Source organism: Telmatherina bonti, assembly GCF_933228915.1.
Source record: "Telmatherina bonti genome assembly, chromosome: 16".
Classification (NCBI taxonomy): Eukaryota; Metazoa; Chordata; class Actinopteri; order Atheriniformes; family Telmatherinidae; genus Telmatherina; species Telmatherina bonti.
The window spans coordinates 10,962,086-10,976,631 of NC_136614.1; the positions used below are offsets into that span (position 1 = coordinate 10,962,086).

General features: G+C 41.3%; 1 protein-coding gene across 1 annotated transcript in view; it reads left to right on the forward strand.

The window, feature by feature from the left end:
* Nucleotides 1–14,546, forward strand: part of tbc1d32 (TBC1 domain family, member 32) — a 168,832-nt gene that overhangs the window by 64,199 nt on the left and 90,087 nt on the right. Inside the window, exons 29-30 of the mRNA XM_079255902.1 lie at nucleotides 8,412–8,478; nucleotides 14,373–14,488. Of these exons, the coding sequence (XP_079112028.1) occupies nucleotides 8,412–8,478; nucleotides 14,373–14,488 (183 nt within the window). The remainder of the gene's footprint in view (nucleotides 1–8,411; nucleotides 8,479–14,372; nucleotides 14,489–14,546) is intronic.

The window sequence follows — 14,546 nt, forward strand, 5'->3', positions numbered from 1 at the left end:
ATCATTTGGTATTGCCTTGTGGGCCAAATATAATTACTCTGCTGGGCCGGCTGGCCAGAGTTTGACACCTATGCCTTAAGTCAGCAATGACAAATACGTCTAGCTTTGTTCACATAGCTGAAACAAATATCAAGCCATGCTAACTTACTGCATTGCTGGAGTTTTAGTAGACTAACTGTTCAGTATGTTTCTCCATTTATTAAGTTTCAGTGGCTTTCTCTATGACTGCACTCAGCTTGACAACACTCAGCAAGAGCATTAGACCATCTAATGCACTGATTAACTAATCGTTGGTGCCCTCACAGCGCTCAGACATTTTTTTTCCCCAGTAGACTCGACAAATTGATTGATTTTAAGGTCTTAAACATAATCTAAATGAAACATTTAGCTGTTTCTCTTTCTATAAAACTGACTTTACTTGCACATTCAAGTGTTTTCTACATCCCAAAAGAGATCTGATCGGGGCCGCTGAATCCAGGAAGTGGAAGAAGCAGAAAAAAGACGGCAGAACTCAGCAGTCCAGCTCAGAGGCTGACACTTCTCTTCAGTGTCAAAGTCAGAGACAGTCACTGGACTGCCAGATGGAGGGAAAAAAAACTTGAGACTTTCAGAGCAGTTTTCAGTTTCAGGTCAAAATACGTTATGTTTGACAAATCAGACAAGTTAGTGGTGTCAGCAGATTGACTTTTTTCAGCAGCCAGGAGGCTAAACAAGCTCATCAGAGGGAGGCAGGCACAAACAAACAGCACTAATTAATGAATATGCAGAAAATCTTGCAAATTGAGAATTTCCCTACATGTAATGAAGTACTTGCAAATTATTACTTTAAAATGAATATTTCTTTGCAGAAGCCAGTTAAAACAAACATTCAACATTACCTTCCTGGTAAGGTCTATTCGGGGGTCCTGGAGAGGCGGGTTCATCGGATAGTTGAATCTCGGATTGAGGAGGAGCAGTGTGGTTTTCGTCCTGGTCGTGGAACAGTGGACCAGTTCTACACCCACTTTGGGGTCCTGGGGGGGGCATGGGAGTTTGCCCAACCAGTCTACATGTGCTTTGTGGACCTGGAGAAGGCGTTCGACTGTGTCTCCCGGGGGCTTCTGTGGGGGGAACTCTGGGAGTATGGGGTACTGGACCCCCTTGTACGAGCTGTCCGGTCCCTGTACGACAGGTGTCAGAGCTTGGTTCGCATTGCCGGTAGTAAGTCGGATCCGTTTCCAGTGAGGGTTGGACTCCGCCAAGGCTGCCCTTTATCACCGATTCTGTTCATAACTTATATGGACAGAATTTCTAGGTGCAGCCGAGGGGTTGAGGGGATCCGACTTGGTGGCCTCAGGATTGGGTCCCTGCTTTTTGCAGATGACGTGGTCCTGTTGGCTTCATCTGGTCATGATCTCCAGCTCTCACTTGAGCGATTCGCGGCCAAATCTGAGACCATGGTCCTCAGCTGGAATAGGGTGGATTGCCCTCTCCGGGTCGGGAGTGAGGTCCTGCCTCAAGTGTCTTGTTGTGGAAAAACCAGGCTATTTTTTTTCATTTGTGCAGCTTCCTGGTCACGCTAAGAAGAAACAACTGTTTACTTTTATTTTGCAGCTCAGTACATCTCCCAGAAGTAAGCTCCTCCTCAGCAGTTAACCCCTACAATAATTAATATTCTTCCCAAAATTTCTGTTTTATTGAAATTTATGCAGTTTCATTTTATGTTATGTATAGTTTGTTTACAAGATGGAATTATGGATAAAAATCTATTTACCTCTCATGATAGTCAAATTATTTAGAATGATTTATTAAACGAAAGCTGACATTTAAGTTTTAGGATGCATCAGTTTGTCACGTTTCATAAAAACGTCAGTCTGGCCTTATTCAACATTTAGTCTATTAATCAGAATGTCTTAAACCACTTTAACAGCAAATCTCATCGTCCTATGATATAGTTTGATTAAAATTCTCATAACCAAGACTAGAAGGGCACTAAAGCTATTAAAGGAAGAAGCGTGGGTGCCATTAAATGCTTAAAGAACATTAACAGCACTTGAGTGTGCTGTAGAGGATTCCTGACATCTGCTGCTTGTGGTGTATAAGATGACTTACAGGCCTGTTCACGCATGTAGACATCTTGAATTTAACGTACAAGCTGTATGATAACATCAGAAATAACAGAATTAGATTTATTATACAGTAATAAATATCTTTATGTAACACTTCTGTGAACAAGTTTAACAAACTGCTTCACACACCAGCAATAAAGTCAAGTAAAGGAACTGAAACAAGCAAACAATAGTAGAAAATCCTGTCCACTAAACCACCAGATCTGGTAGAATTTCAGTGCAGTTCACATATAAAGCAAGGAACACACAACTAGCAGAAAGTATACAGAAGGGAACTATAATTACAGGGGGAAGCAGGAGTGTTTGAACAACCTGGAAGAGAGTGTGTGTTTCAGTCAGTATGTGAAGGTTTGGGACGAGCTCAGCCAAGAGCTGAAGAAATGTTCAAGCATGAGTTTGTTTATTAAAAGATAATGATTTGCAGTAAGTACAAGAATGAAAGCTTCAGGGGAACTTGAATGAAGCTCTAATTCCATCAATAAGATTGTACATATAAGTAGGAATCTATAATTGTGTGTGTCTAAGTGCACTCAGAACAGGAAATGTTGCTCTGAATGTGGATGTGGGGAACACTGTAGGTTGATTTGAATTGAGGTTATGAAATTAAGACTCCAAACTGTATAATAAGAATATTAGGTTACTTTTTCTCCTAATGTGGATCTATGTTTACATGGGTATGCACACGTATGATTCTATATGTGTGTGAATATAAAAAATATATAAACTGTATATTTGTTCTGTTTGGTTATGTGTATGTATAAAGATAAGGAACAGTTCAACATTTGGATCTATTTGGATCCAAACAGTTCAGTATTTGGATCTACTCCGGCCTTGGTCCTTTTGTCTTTCATCCTGTCTCTTCTCAGAGCTCCCTCCAGCCAGCCAATTGAATGTTATCTTGTCGTGTCCCTTCTGTCCCCGTCTCTTTCTTTTTCTTTCTTTCTACAATGATGTAGCCAATATGGTGTTATCCAGTTTAGGAATTTCACAATTAGAGATTTTTTGGTGCAATTATTGTCTCAAAAAATAATTCTTTTAAGATTCCCATGATTATTCTGCATTGATTCATTTCCCAACACTAAATATGGCCTTATTCGTCTTGTACAATGTCAGTCAGTCATTATCCTAACCGCTTAGTCCGATAGAGGGTCACGGGGAAGCTGGAGCCTATCCCAGCAGTCTTTGGGCAAAAGGCAAGGTTCACCCTGGACAGCTCGCCAAACCATCAGAAAGCCACACAGAGACAACCACTCACGCTCACAATCACTCCTAAGGGCAGTGTCAGAGTAACCAGTTAACCTAACATGCATGTCTTTGGACAGTGGGAGACGGTGGGAGGACATGCACATACACATGGAGAACATGCAAATTCCACACAGAAAAGCCACTGTCCAAGCCGCGCGCCAGCAGAGGATCAAACTAGCGACCTTCTTGTTGTAACCACCATGCCACCATGCAGCACTTGTAAAATGTGAACCTGTTAAAAACTTTCCAGACTTCAGTATTTTCAGATCTGTGGTTATCTCCATGTAGTTTAAGTTTGTTATGTTTAGATAACAGTATTTATAGATGGCGTTCTGGTCTTCATCACTAAAACTGGCTAACAAGACTGGGGTGAGGACCTTAGCAGTGTGCCGTTACTTTTACTCATATTTCAGTTTGACTGAAAGGATTAAATAAAGTTTTTTGGTGCACAAAAACTTTAAATAGGATTTTTTTAATTGAGATTAGATTTTTGTTTAATGTCATTGTTAAATTATGGATGAAAAGTCTGGACACCGGTGGTGGATTTAGGAACTGGGTGGAGGTGGGTTGGACAACATGGTCTGAATGGAGAAAACATTTCTGTAGTTACGAATGTTTACAAGTTCAAACGTCCTCCAGCTGCCAACAAACAAAAGCTGGGATTCATGCAAGCAGTCTAAATAATGAATAATAGTGATTAAAAGGGTATGAAATGTATTTACTCTGCATATTTCAATGAACCTTTTTTCATGGCTTTCATCACTGAAGTTTTATATTTCCCCTCAGTGCGTCGGCTCTTTTTTAGTGCCGTCTCTGTTCGTCTGTCAGTGCGAAGCCATGTCCCATCTGACGCCTGTGGACTCTAAATTCTTTTATCTTAGTTCTCTCACACACTTCAGATGGATTTCTTTACTTTATGATTTTTTTTTTACTTCTTGCATAATTTTCAGTAATCAGCCTGATTTTGATCATTTCATCTGGACGTGACCGTTCGGGGAGTAGTCGTGAAATATGTTCAAGTAGGCCGTCGCTTAAATAAAAAAATAAGGCGAGACTAATAGACAGTGATTGCTAAGGGAATAAATCCAAAAGAAAAGTGTTAAATCTCATGTTTAAGGGTCATAACACAAGTTTTGTGCAAAAAAAGCAACTGGTTTAAATCTTTCTAAACTTATCTGCCCCCATAGCCTTTATTCCAGACACAAAGACATGATCATCGCCTTCTGCTGCGTAATGTATTCAGCCTCTGGGAGGCCAGGTAGCTGTCAGGACTTGGTGTGTGTTAGAGGTAGCGGCGGAGCATCTCTATGCAGATGATTGACGCTGAGCCCCAGCTCAGACACTCTGGCCTACTTAAGGCTTCTCAGCATGGCGAGAGCAACGTGATTTGCTTGGTGTTGGTCTCTGTCAGGTCTCTGTTCAGAGTTGGATCTCCCCGCCCATCATAGCTCTGACTTCTGAAAGCAGCTGTTCAGCGTCTCACCTCCTTGCTGAAATTAGCTCGCTGGAAACGATGAAGAAGAGCTGAGTCAGCATTTTTACTTGCAACTGCTGCAACTTATCTTCTCAGATGTGTTTCACCAGTTCAGAGCTAAATCTTTGCTGAAAATCAGCCCCCTGAAACATGTCAGTTTTCTGTCCACTACGACCTTTTATTTCTCAGCTTATGAGCAGAGATTTCTAGTTCTTGTCCACGAGATCTGCTGTCCTGCAGGTCGTAGATGCTTCCGGTAACAGGCTAACATCAGGCTGTTGGGTCATGGTTTAGAAAGTGTTTCACAGTTTTAGGAATTATGCTGGACAAAGTAGAAGATTTTATTCTGCTGCATCAGATTAACCTGAACTAGAAAAGCACTTGGAGACTGCAAACCTCCACCAAGCACAATGTTAAAGAATCCTTTAACAAAGATCGGATCCAAACGGTGATCTGGAAAATTAAATCACTTTTTCCAACAACTCCTGAAAATTCAATGGAAATCCATCCATAACTGGTTAGTTTTATACCAGCCTTATAAATCTTTTAAGTGTGAGTCCTTTATAATATTCCCTTCAGTAGTTTAGAGACACTCTGAAGACAAATGAAGGCATGAACACAACTGGTAAGTTTGGACTGTATTTTTCTTGGGAAAGTAAAAGAGGAAAATAATCTGAATTGTAAGCAGTGGTCAAGTAAAAAACAGACTGGTGATGATTTGGATGTTAAATAGATAAATTATGGCTGAATTGTTTAGGTCTTCCACATATTTGCATTTTGTCATCGTTACAGGAAAATGTCTTGGAAAACATGAAACAATATATTTAGGTTAATATTATGAAGTCAGGATTAAACAGTTTAGCATGTGGGGTAGTCCTCAGTTTGTATCTTCATGACATTGTTCAATGTTTCTATATTTAAATGTTTTCTGTTTGCAAATTATTTGTTTTTATTTGGAGAGAATATTATACAACCGTTATGTGAGGTTAAAAAAGGAGTTCAAAAATAAAGATGACAAAATATTCACTGAATTAGGAAAAGACATTACATAGTATTCAGTACTGCCAATCTGATTGACCTAGATGATGATAAAATGGTAAAAGTAAAGGAAACCGAGTCCTCAGATGTTCTGATTGATGAAAGTTTGACCTGAAAATCACATCTAAATCATGTAAAGCTGAAAATATCTCAAACAGTTGCCATCTACACGATAATAATAAGAAGAATGCATGTATTACCTCTGCAAGACGCTGGCAGGTGTTTTTTCAGCATTTCTCATGAATTTGTCTGAAAATGGATTTTGGTCTAATTTAGATTAAATTCCAGTAAATTTTAGGAGTGATCCGGATCATCCTGTGGATCCAGGAATGTCTTTGAAGGATTGTTTATCATTGCGATTTGGGGCCATTTTTAGTGTGTGTGCATATAATTCCGCAATAAATGGTCGGGATGTTTGGCCAAAAAATCCAGGAGAAGTTCCCAGAAGTTTTACAAGACATCAGAGTTCGATATGGATCCCATCCAGAACAGGAAAAATGATGGGATATCTGGAATTTTCATCTGTGCAAGAGAACAAATGAAGATATAAACATGCAACAAACACCACACTATAGTGAAGACACACTGGATTTATCTGTGAATTTATGAATTAAATGGCCTATCCATAGAAAATAAATGTAGGTCTAGAACAGGAGTTTTCAGTGGAGTTCTATGAGGTCCGCAATCCAGCAGGTTTTCCATGTATCCTTGCTCCAACACAGCTGACTCAAATGATTGAGTCTTTGTGCAGAAGCTGATAGGCTGTTGGATCCATTTAATTTGATTCAGATGAGTTGAAGCAGATATTCATGAGGAACCTCGTAGGACTGAGTTGATGCTGGACGAGAACATCGGCTGGAAATGAGCTGCTTGGTGGAGCTCTGCGCTTTTCTGGTTATGTCACATAACTCATTGGATTGTGTTATATTGTTTAGAAATCTGGGAACGTTCAGTGAAAACTTACACAAATGCTGTTTTTAATTTTACAAAATGAGCTTTTAGAGTCATCTGCAGATGTAAATACAGAGATCCATCAAACCCATAATTTATTCATCTGAAGGTTTTAAAACTTTCTGAGTTAGTGGATTACTGCATTTTATAAATGATGTATAAAGCACATAAAATCATCAAATATCCCAAAAAGATTCTAAAAAGAGAGTAAATATCATTTAAAAGGAGCTGATGTCTTTAAGAAACCCAGATTTAGAGCTCAGTTGATGGAAAAATGTTTCTCTGTCAAAGGAAACACATAGTCAAATTATCAGGACAGAGATGTAAAAGAAGCTGAATCCCTCCAAAAAAAACTTATTTTGTTGAAATAATATTTAATGATGCTTTGCAATTCCTTAAACTGTGCAGTCTTTATTCTTTTCAGCATTTCTACTAGCACTGGAAATGCAAGCTGTCTGGGGATGAAAGCCATGGAAAAGCTGCAGGTTGCTGATATTACTCTCCATAATCTCTCTAGTTATATTCAGAAGACTAATATGAAAGATAAATCGTTTAAACCACTTTAAACCAGTTTTTTTTTTTTTAAAAAACAAAGGTTTAATGGTTGTGATTAAAGTTATTAAAATCTGTAAACTAGACTCTGGTGGCACGAAGATGAAACTAGATTAATCTCCATTAGCTAGTTATTGCAATCTGCATGAGCTTTTCAGAAATGTTAATATGTGAGGAGAGAAGGGTGCGAGGCAACATACAGAACTAATTTTCCTGGCACATCAAAAGCTATTTTCTCTCAATTATTACAAGATTTGATTCCCTGTGATTAATCAGAATGGCTCGGCTCTTTTGTTCTTCTTTCTTCGTGGTAAAAGTGTAGAGTTATCGCTTTGATATGGAGACTCCAGCGTTTCATCTTTTCTTTTGCATTTTTCAACACTGTTGCTGAATAAATTGGATTTAAAGTTTTCTCTGCTGTTAATGGCACCCTTCATATTAATTGTTAAACGATGCTCATCATCTCACCATAAACTGTCGGAAGCACGGGATCCATTTCCAAAGATGTAATGATATTATGTTTCCCCAAAGCCGGAATGGAGCCGAAGCATCCTGCAAAACCAAATGTCAGGCTGCCTACAATTATTGCCTCATTCAAAGTTGCCTCCACAAGATGATGCTTACCACTCCAGAAACTGAGATACTTTCATAAGTCTGCACAAATAATGACACTAAGAAAGAGCCAACCAGTCATTCGTGGAAGTGAAGCATGAGTTTGTGCACAGCTGCAGGGAAAAGGATCTCCTGTGGTGCAAATTTTCATGCCGTTTAAAGAAAACAGCCCTAAAATGGGAATTTTCATTCTGCAGCTCTAAAATTACCCACAGCTGACAAGTGAAATTACTTTTCACCTGAATCCGATGCCTTCTCACAAATATCCGCTGCTTTAAAACTGCAAACTCTAAAGTTGAGATTGTGTAATGAAAGCATCAATTCTTCATTTCCTGTTGTTTTCCCATTCTTTGTGCAATGTGTTCGATGTTTGTTGTGTTGCCTGAGGAAAACGAAGCCTGGTTTGATCCTGACATCATCTTCTTTTCCAGCAGAAGAGAAAAATGTGAAGAATGTATTATCCTCAGTAGAGCAGCTGGGAATCGACACCTGTGTCAGGTATGTGAAGCAGTTTGCTGTTCCTCATAGATGGTTGTTTTTATTCTGGTGTGAATGAGTGAACCTGTCTGTGTAGAAAGTATTTCAGCTCAGATGTTTAATGGCTGCTGGATTTCAGTCTTCAAGCGAGCCGCCATTCTTAAAATCAACCTGAAAATGATAAATGTTGATGTACCTCAATGCGTTTCTGTCAAACCGAGAATTGCGCAATAAAAGGTATTACTGCAATAAAATACTGCTAACACCTACATTTAAAAAAGTTTTGCTAAAAAGTTTTTACGCTCTCTTGAGGTGGTTTTTTAGGCATTTCAATAAAGAAATATATCGCAGAAGTGTAATATATCGCAGAAGTGTAATGGCCCTGCGATGGACTGGCGAGCTGTCCAGGGTGTACCCTGCCTGTCGCCCAAAGCCGGCTGGGATAGGCTCCAGCTTCCCCGCGACCCTGAATTGGAATAAGCGGTTTGGAAAATGAATGAATGAATGAAGTGTAATGGAAACACTTTTTCCCCATTTACGTGTCCCTGGACTTGACGTGGGGGGGGGGTCATGAAGGGTTCATTTCTGGTAAAGATCATCGACTCTTTTCAGCCGCCTGTATACGAGATCTCGTTCTTTCGGTCACGACCCACAACTCATGACCATAGGTGAAGGTAGGAACGTAGATCGACTGGTAAATCGAGAGCTTCGCCTTCTGGCTCAGCTCCTTCTTCACCACGACAGACCGGCGCAGAGCCCGCATTACTGCAGACGCCGCACCGATCCATCTGTCGATCTCACGCTCCATCCTTCCCTCCCTCGTGAACAAGACCCCAAGATATTTAAACTCCTCCACTTGAGGCAGGACCTCACTCCCGACCCGGAGAGGGCAATCCACCCTATTCCGGCTGAGGACCATGGTCTCAGATTTGGCCGCAAATCGCTCAAGCGAGAGCTGGAGATCACGACCAGATGAAGCCAACAGGACCACGTCATCCGCAAAAAGCAGGGACCCAATCCTGAGGCCACCAAGTCGGATCCCCTCAACCCCTCGGCTGCACCTAGAAATTCTGTCCATATAAGTTATGAACAGAATTGGTGATAAAGGGCAGCCTTGGCGGAGTCCAACCCTCACCGGAAACGAATCCGACTTACTACCGGCAATGCGAACCAAGCTCTGACACCTGTCGTACAGGGACCGGACAGCTCATACAAGGGGGTCCGGTACCCCATACTCCCGGAGTACCTCCCACAGGAGCCCCCGGGGGACACGGTCAAATGCCTTCTCCAAGTCCACAAAGCACATGTAGACTGGTTGGGCAAACTCCCATTCCCCCTCCAGGACCCCAAAGTGGGTGTAGAGCTGGTCCACTGTTCCACGACCAGGACGAAAACCACACTGCTCCTCCTCAATCTGAGATCCGACCACCTGACAGACCCTCCTCTCCAGAACCCCTGAATAGACCTTACCAGGAGGCTGAGGAGTGTGATTCCCCTGTAGTTGGAACACACCCTCCGGTTCCACTTCTTAAAAAGGGCTCTGCCTCCCTCCTCACCCTCTTTTCCCTCTTTCTGACCAAGAACAGCAAACAGTGGAAGTCTTATAAGATTATTAAATGGATTTTTTGTGCTTTGAGGTGTGTTTACAGTTCAATGCCTTTCCAGTTTACCTTTATGAGGTAAAGTCCATTTTTATTGACTTTTTCGGGCTTAAAACAAAAACGAATTATGTAAAATCATTTGAGAGATTATTTGTGTTTTAAACTTTCTATTAAAGCTCCATTAATTTAGTGCAGAACTTTCATAACTAGTTCCCAGTGAGCGCATGCTTCCTTGCTCACGTGGATGAAGCTGGAGGCGAAAACAGCCGCATGCAACTTTGGTTCAAGTCAGCTTGAGTCATCACACATTTCAGCTCTTAACAGCTGAGATGCGTGATGACGGCCTTGTTTGTGACTGCAGACTCAGTCAGCAACTGACTGAAAAAACTGTGAACATGTGATGAAATAACTGTTGGCATTAATGTAATGATATGTTTACTGTCCAGCCCTAATAAGTCATAGCAAGCAGAACATCTGAATCTCTCTGAGGCCTGAGGCTTTTCTGTAGCAGATTAATGCTCTGAACTGATGTTCCTCCTGAAAAAACTTTTTTTTTTAGATTTTTATTCCGCCTGTCACAATCTAATATTGGCTAATAAACACTAAATTCTGTATTTTATGTGCACTGACTCACATACTTACTCGCTACCAGTAAACGCTTAAAGTCTATTATTACAGAATTCATAGTTGTCACATTCTTGTTGGGACTGCAACACTTTCCAGCTGATTTTAAACCCTTACTCTTCTTTTATAGTCAGAAATCTCTGTGTGGTCATATTTGTTGACGTTTTAGGAAATATTTTGAGTAATTTCTGAGCTTTTTTGGGCTCTTCTTGTGGGTTTCCTACTTCCACATTCCTCTGTAGTTGTTATGAGTCCTTTTTACTGTTGAGTCATTTGCAGCCTCATTTTATGGTTCGAGTACATTTCAAGTCCATTTATTGTTGTTTTGCTGGTTTGACCAGCCTCGACTGCTGTTTCGTCTGCAGTTGGTTTTTTTTGGTGTCTTTTTACTGGTTGTTAGACTGATTGTTGGTTTTTTACAATAAAAAGCTTTGCAGAGATATACATTCTGTAAAGCAGTTTCTGTGTTTAATTAAATTTCTTTTAAAACATGCCTGAGTGCAAACAGGTGTATCTATGATATACATTGTTCTTCTGTGTTGTTCAGGCTGGATATTAGCTGCAAGTTCCAGGTGCCACATATACATAAGCTCCAGTTTTTCTTCTTTAGGCATCTACCTAACAGCCAGTTCTGCAAACAGATCTGCAAATAATTACAACTAATATTTCCAGCAAAAGGAAAATTCCTAAAGAAGTAGCCGAATGGTGTTGAATTAAACACATCGAAGTTCAGAGAAGATGAGGTGAAGCTGTCCTCAGGTCACTATCCTGTTTCCCTGCTTAAACCCCATCGTCTGAAATGAAAGGCTCATTAACAGGTTTGTGGAGAACCTGAGGACATCAGGTGTGTTGAAGCAGGGTAAACAACTAAAACCTGTAGTGACCCTCAGGGACTACAGTTAAAGTTATAATGTTGCTCAGAGACTTTTTATTTTTCCTCTGGGTGAAGTGGTTCCTCGTCCTGATAGTAGTCTGTACATTTTGTAACCATGAACAATAAGTGCCACAATGTGCAGAGTTGAAAGTAAATGGAATAAACAAAATATAAGAGGATATTAAAATGTAAAATAGTAGAAAAAAAAAGAGTAAAATAATGAATCAACAAAAATGAATTAAAATCTAATCAAAATGACAACTTGTGATTTTGTACAATAAGCCAGCGTAAACAGATGGGTCTCCAGCGGAGATGTAATAACAGACACAGACGAGGCCTGTCTAACGTGTAACGGCAGCTCGTTCCATAGTTTAGGTTCTGCCACCGGAATGATCCGGTCCGCTCTGAGCTCCTGGTTAGTTACGGCGTGTTCAGACCAAACGCGTTTTGAGCGTTTTCGACGCTCAATGAACACTCGACGCTGGTCACTAAACTGCCACTCCGACGCCCAAAACGCTCCGAACACTCCTGCCGCGTGTGTCTGGAGCGAGCGGCAAACGCAGCGGAAAAGAGAGGAGGGAGGCGGCGCTTTCCTTCCGGTAAGTTTGAATGATGGCGGATTCAGTGGAGATATGGCATGGTTTTATGTAATAAATAAAGCTAGCGGACGTTGTCGTAGGGCAGTAATAGTCAGTGTTAATGCAACAAGAGCTGCACTCACCAGAGAGCTGCCGCCGCCCCCAAACAAAGCGTTGCTAGGCAACGTATCCTGCTACGTTGCCAAATCAGTAACATTCAGCTTTTTAGCAAAGAATGGTTATCCTAAATATTGCACGGAGTAATGGCGTCTCAGCCCCGTGTCCAGGTTCACCACAGGAATCCTCCAGGAGCTGCGAGCTGATCGCTCTGATTGGTTGACGCCCTGCGTCGAGCGGCCAAAGTTCAGCTTTGCCCATCTCTGGCCTTTGACGCTCGTTCCGCACGGAACGCCGACGCCCAAAACGCGGCGCGAGAAAGCCTGACGCCCCCTTGCCGCACCTCCCCATAGACTTTACATGGAAACCTGCCGCTCTTGACGCTCAAAACGCGTTTGGTCTGAACACACCGTTAGTCTTTGGTACAGTCAGTCAGCTGACCTGGGAGCCTGAGAGGGTGTCATCGGGATGAAGGAGCTCAGAGGGGTACAGCGGGGTGGTACCATTCAAACACTTGAAAGCAAATAAAATCAATATAAAAGCGATCCTAAACTGAACAGGCAGCCAGCACAGAGATGATAAAACTGGGGTGATGTGTTCCAGCTAAAAGCTGCATTTTGTACAAGCTGCAGTCGAGATAAAGATGACTGACTCACCCCAAAACAAAGTGCATGCAGCCGGATGTGCTCCACGAAGCGCAGGGATGCAGGAGTAGTGCTGAACCTCAACAAGCCGTTCTACTGCTCTCATATTTTATCTGTTTATTGTCTGAACTTCAAAAGAAAACAAAAAGCCTTGCAGTTTTCCAGGATGCAGATGGGAAGATTTTAGCTTTACTGTGTGAATATTCAGCTGCCTTTGGCCCAACCCGGAGCTCAGCAGAGGAATAGCTACAAGCACGACCTGGACTGTTAAAACTTGTGACCTGATGAAAATCCAAGTTAAGTTCAAATGTCGGGAGCACGTGTTCAGGCCGTTCTTGAGTTCTTTAGAAGTACATATTTTTCTTAATCTGGCCTCTAAGCACTTGTTAGATCAGTTTTCGTACTGCTTATCTACGTTTTTAATGTCTGTCACTGTTCCATGCCCTGGAAGTGGTGCAACTTGGCAACCACTGACTGAAACAAGACAGTCCATAGGATTATGGCATTTATTGAGAAGGCATCATATGTGGAGATGTTATGGAACCTGTAGGGAAGGAAGGGACATTTCGTTGAAAACCATATAAGAAAACAAGAACTGACTCAGGAGTTGCTCTGAAAACCAGAACCAAACAAGATAAACTCCAAACTAACTTATCTAAACAGAACTTAACCAAAACAAGAACAGGGTGTGGCAACAACCTCTAGCCATGGTGTGTCGATACATTGGTCCATTAAGTGTTGGAAAGGGCGCCCCGATTTACCTCCACATCCTCCCCACATACCTGTTCCATGCCCACAGAACAACCGGGCAGAGGAGAAGAGAATCAGCCTCCAGGTCTGGGGTTTTGGAAAAGGTGACCTCCACTGATGGCTGGAACATTTAATATTGAAGCAGCCAATGGAAAACCAGGGTGGGCAGATCTCCAGTTTAGTCATGAGGCAACACCTGGGGTGTTCTGCACGTCACGCTCGCATTATAGTCCAGGTATTAATCCTTTCTGCTTTTAAAGAAGTGATTTTGTATATCAAAGAAAAGATAAGTGGCATTCTTGCATTTTGTTTTCTGCATAAAACATTAAAAGCGAAGCGAGCAGCATCTCTTATAGGATTAAACCTTTTTGGAAATGAATTTATATGAAATCCTCGATTCAGAGATTCCAGACTTGCTCAGTTAGGTTTTTACCATTGGACTGTTCTGTATAGGTTTGATGAGTCCTTGTGGGCATTTGCTCTGGGCCTCAGTGTCTTTTTTGTCTCAGCTTGATAGAAAATTTCCTGTTGTGCTTTAGTAGTAGGCTGGGATTCTGGGAATTGGCTGTGAGAAGAAATGTTCATAAAATGTTCACAGTGTCCGAGTTTCATATGTTTCCAGTCTGTTGGAAGAAGTAAAATGTGATTGTGAGAAAGAGTCAAAGAAAAGTAGAGTTTGAACATTAATTATTTAGTTATAATTGTCTGTTTTATCTGAAATGTACAGGTATGGCTGCTACCTCAAGCTGCTGAAAGAAGACGCCGGGAACGATCTGATGCTGCTAATGAAGCACATAAAGATCTTCTTGTCCTCGCAGAGAGTTAAGGCATCATCAGTGCTCAGTATCCTCCAGAGTCTATGATCTTTATTCTCACAGACATCAATATAACCTCAAAATTC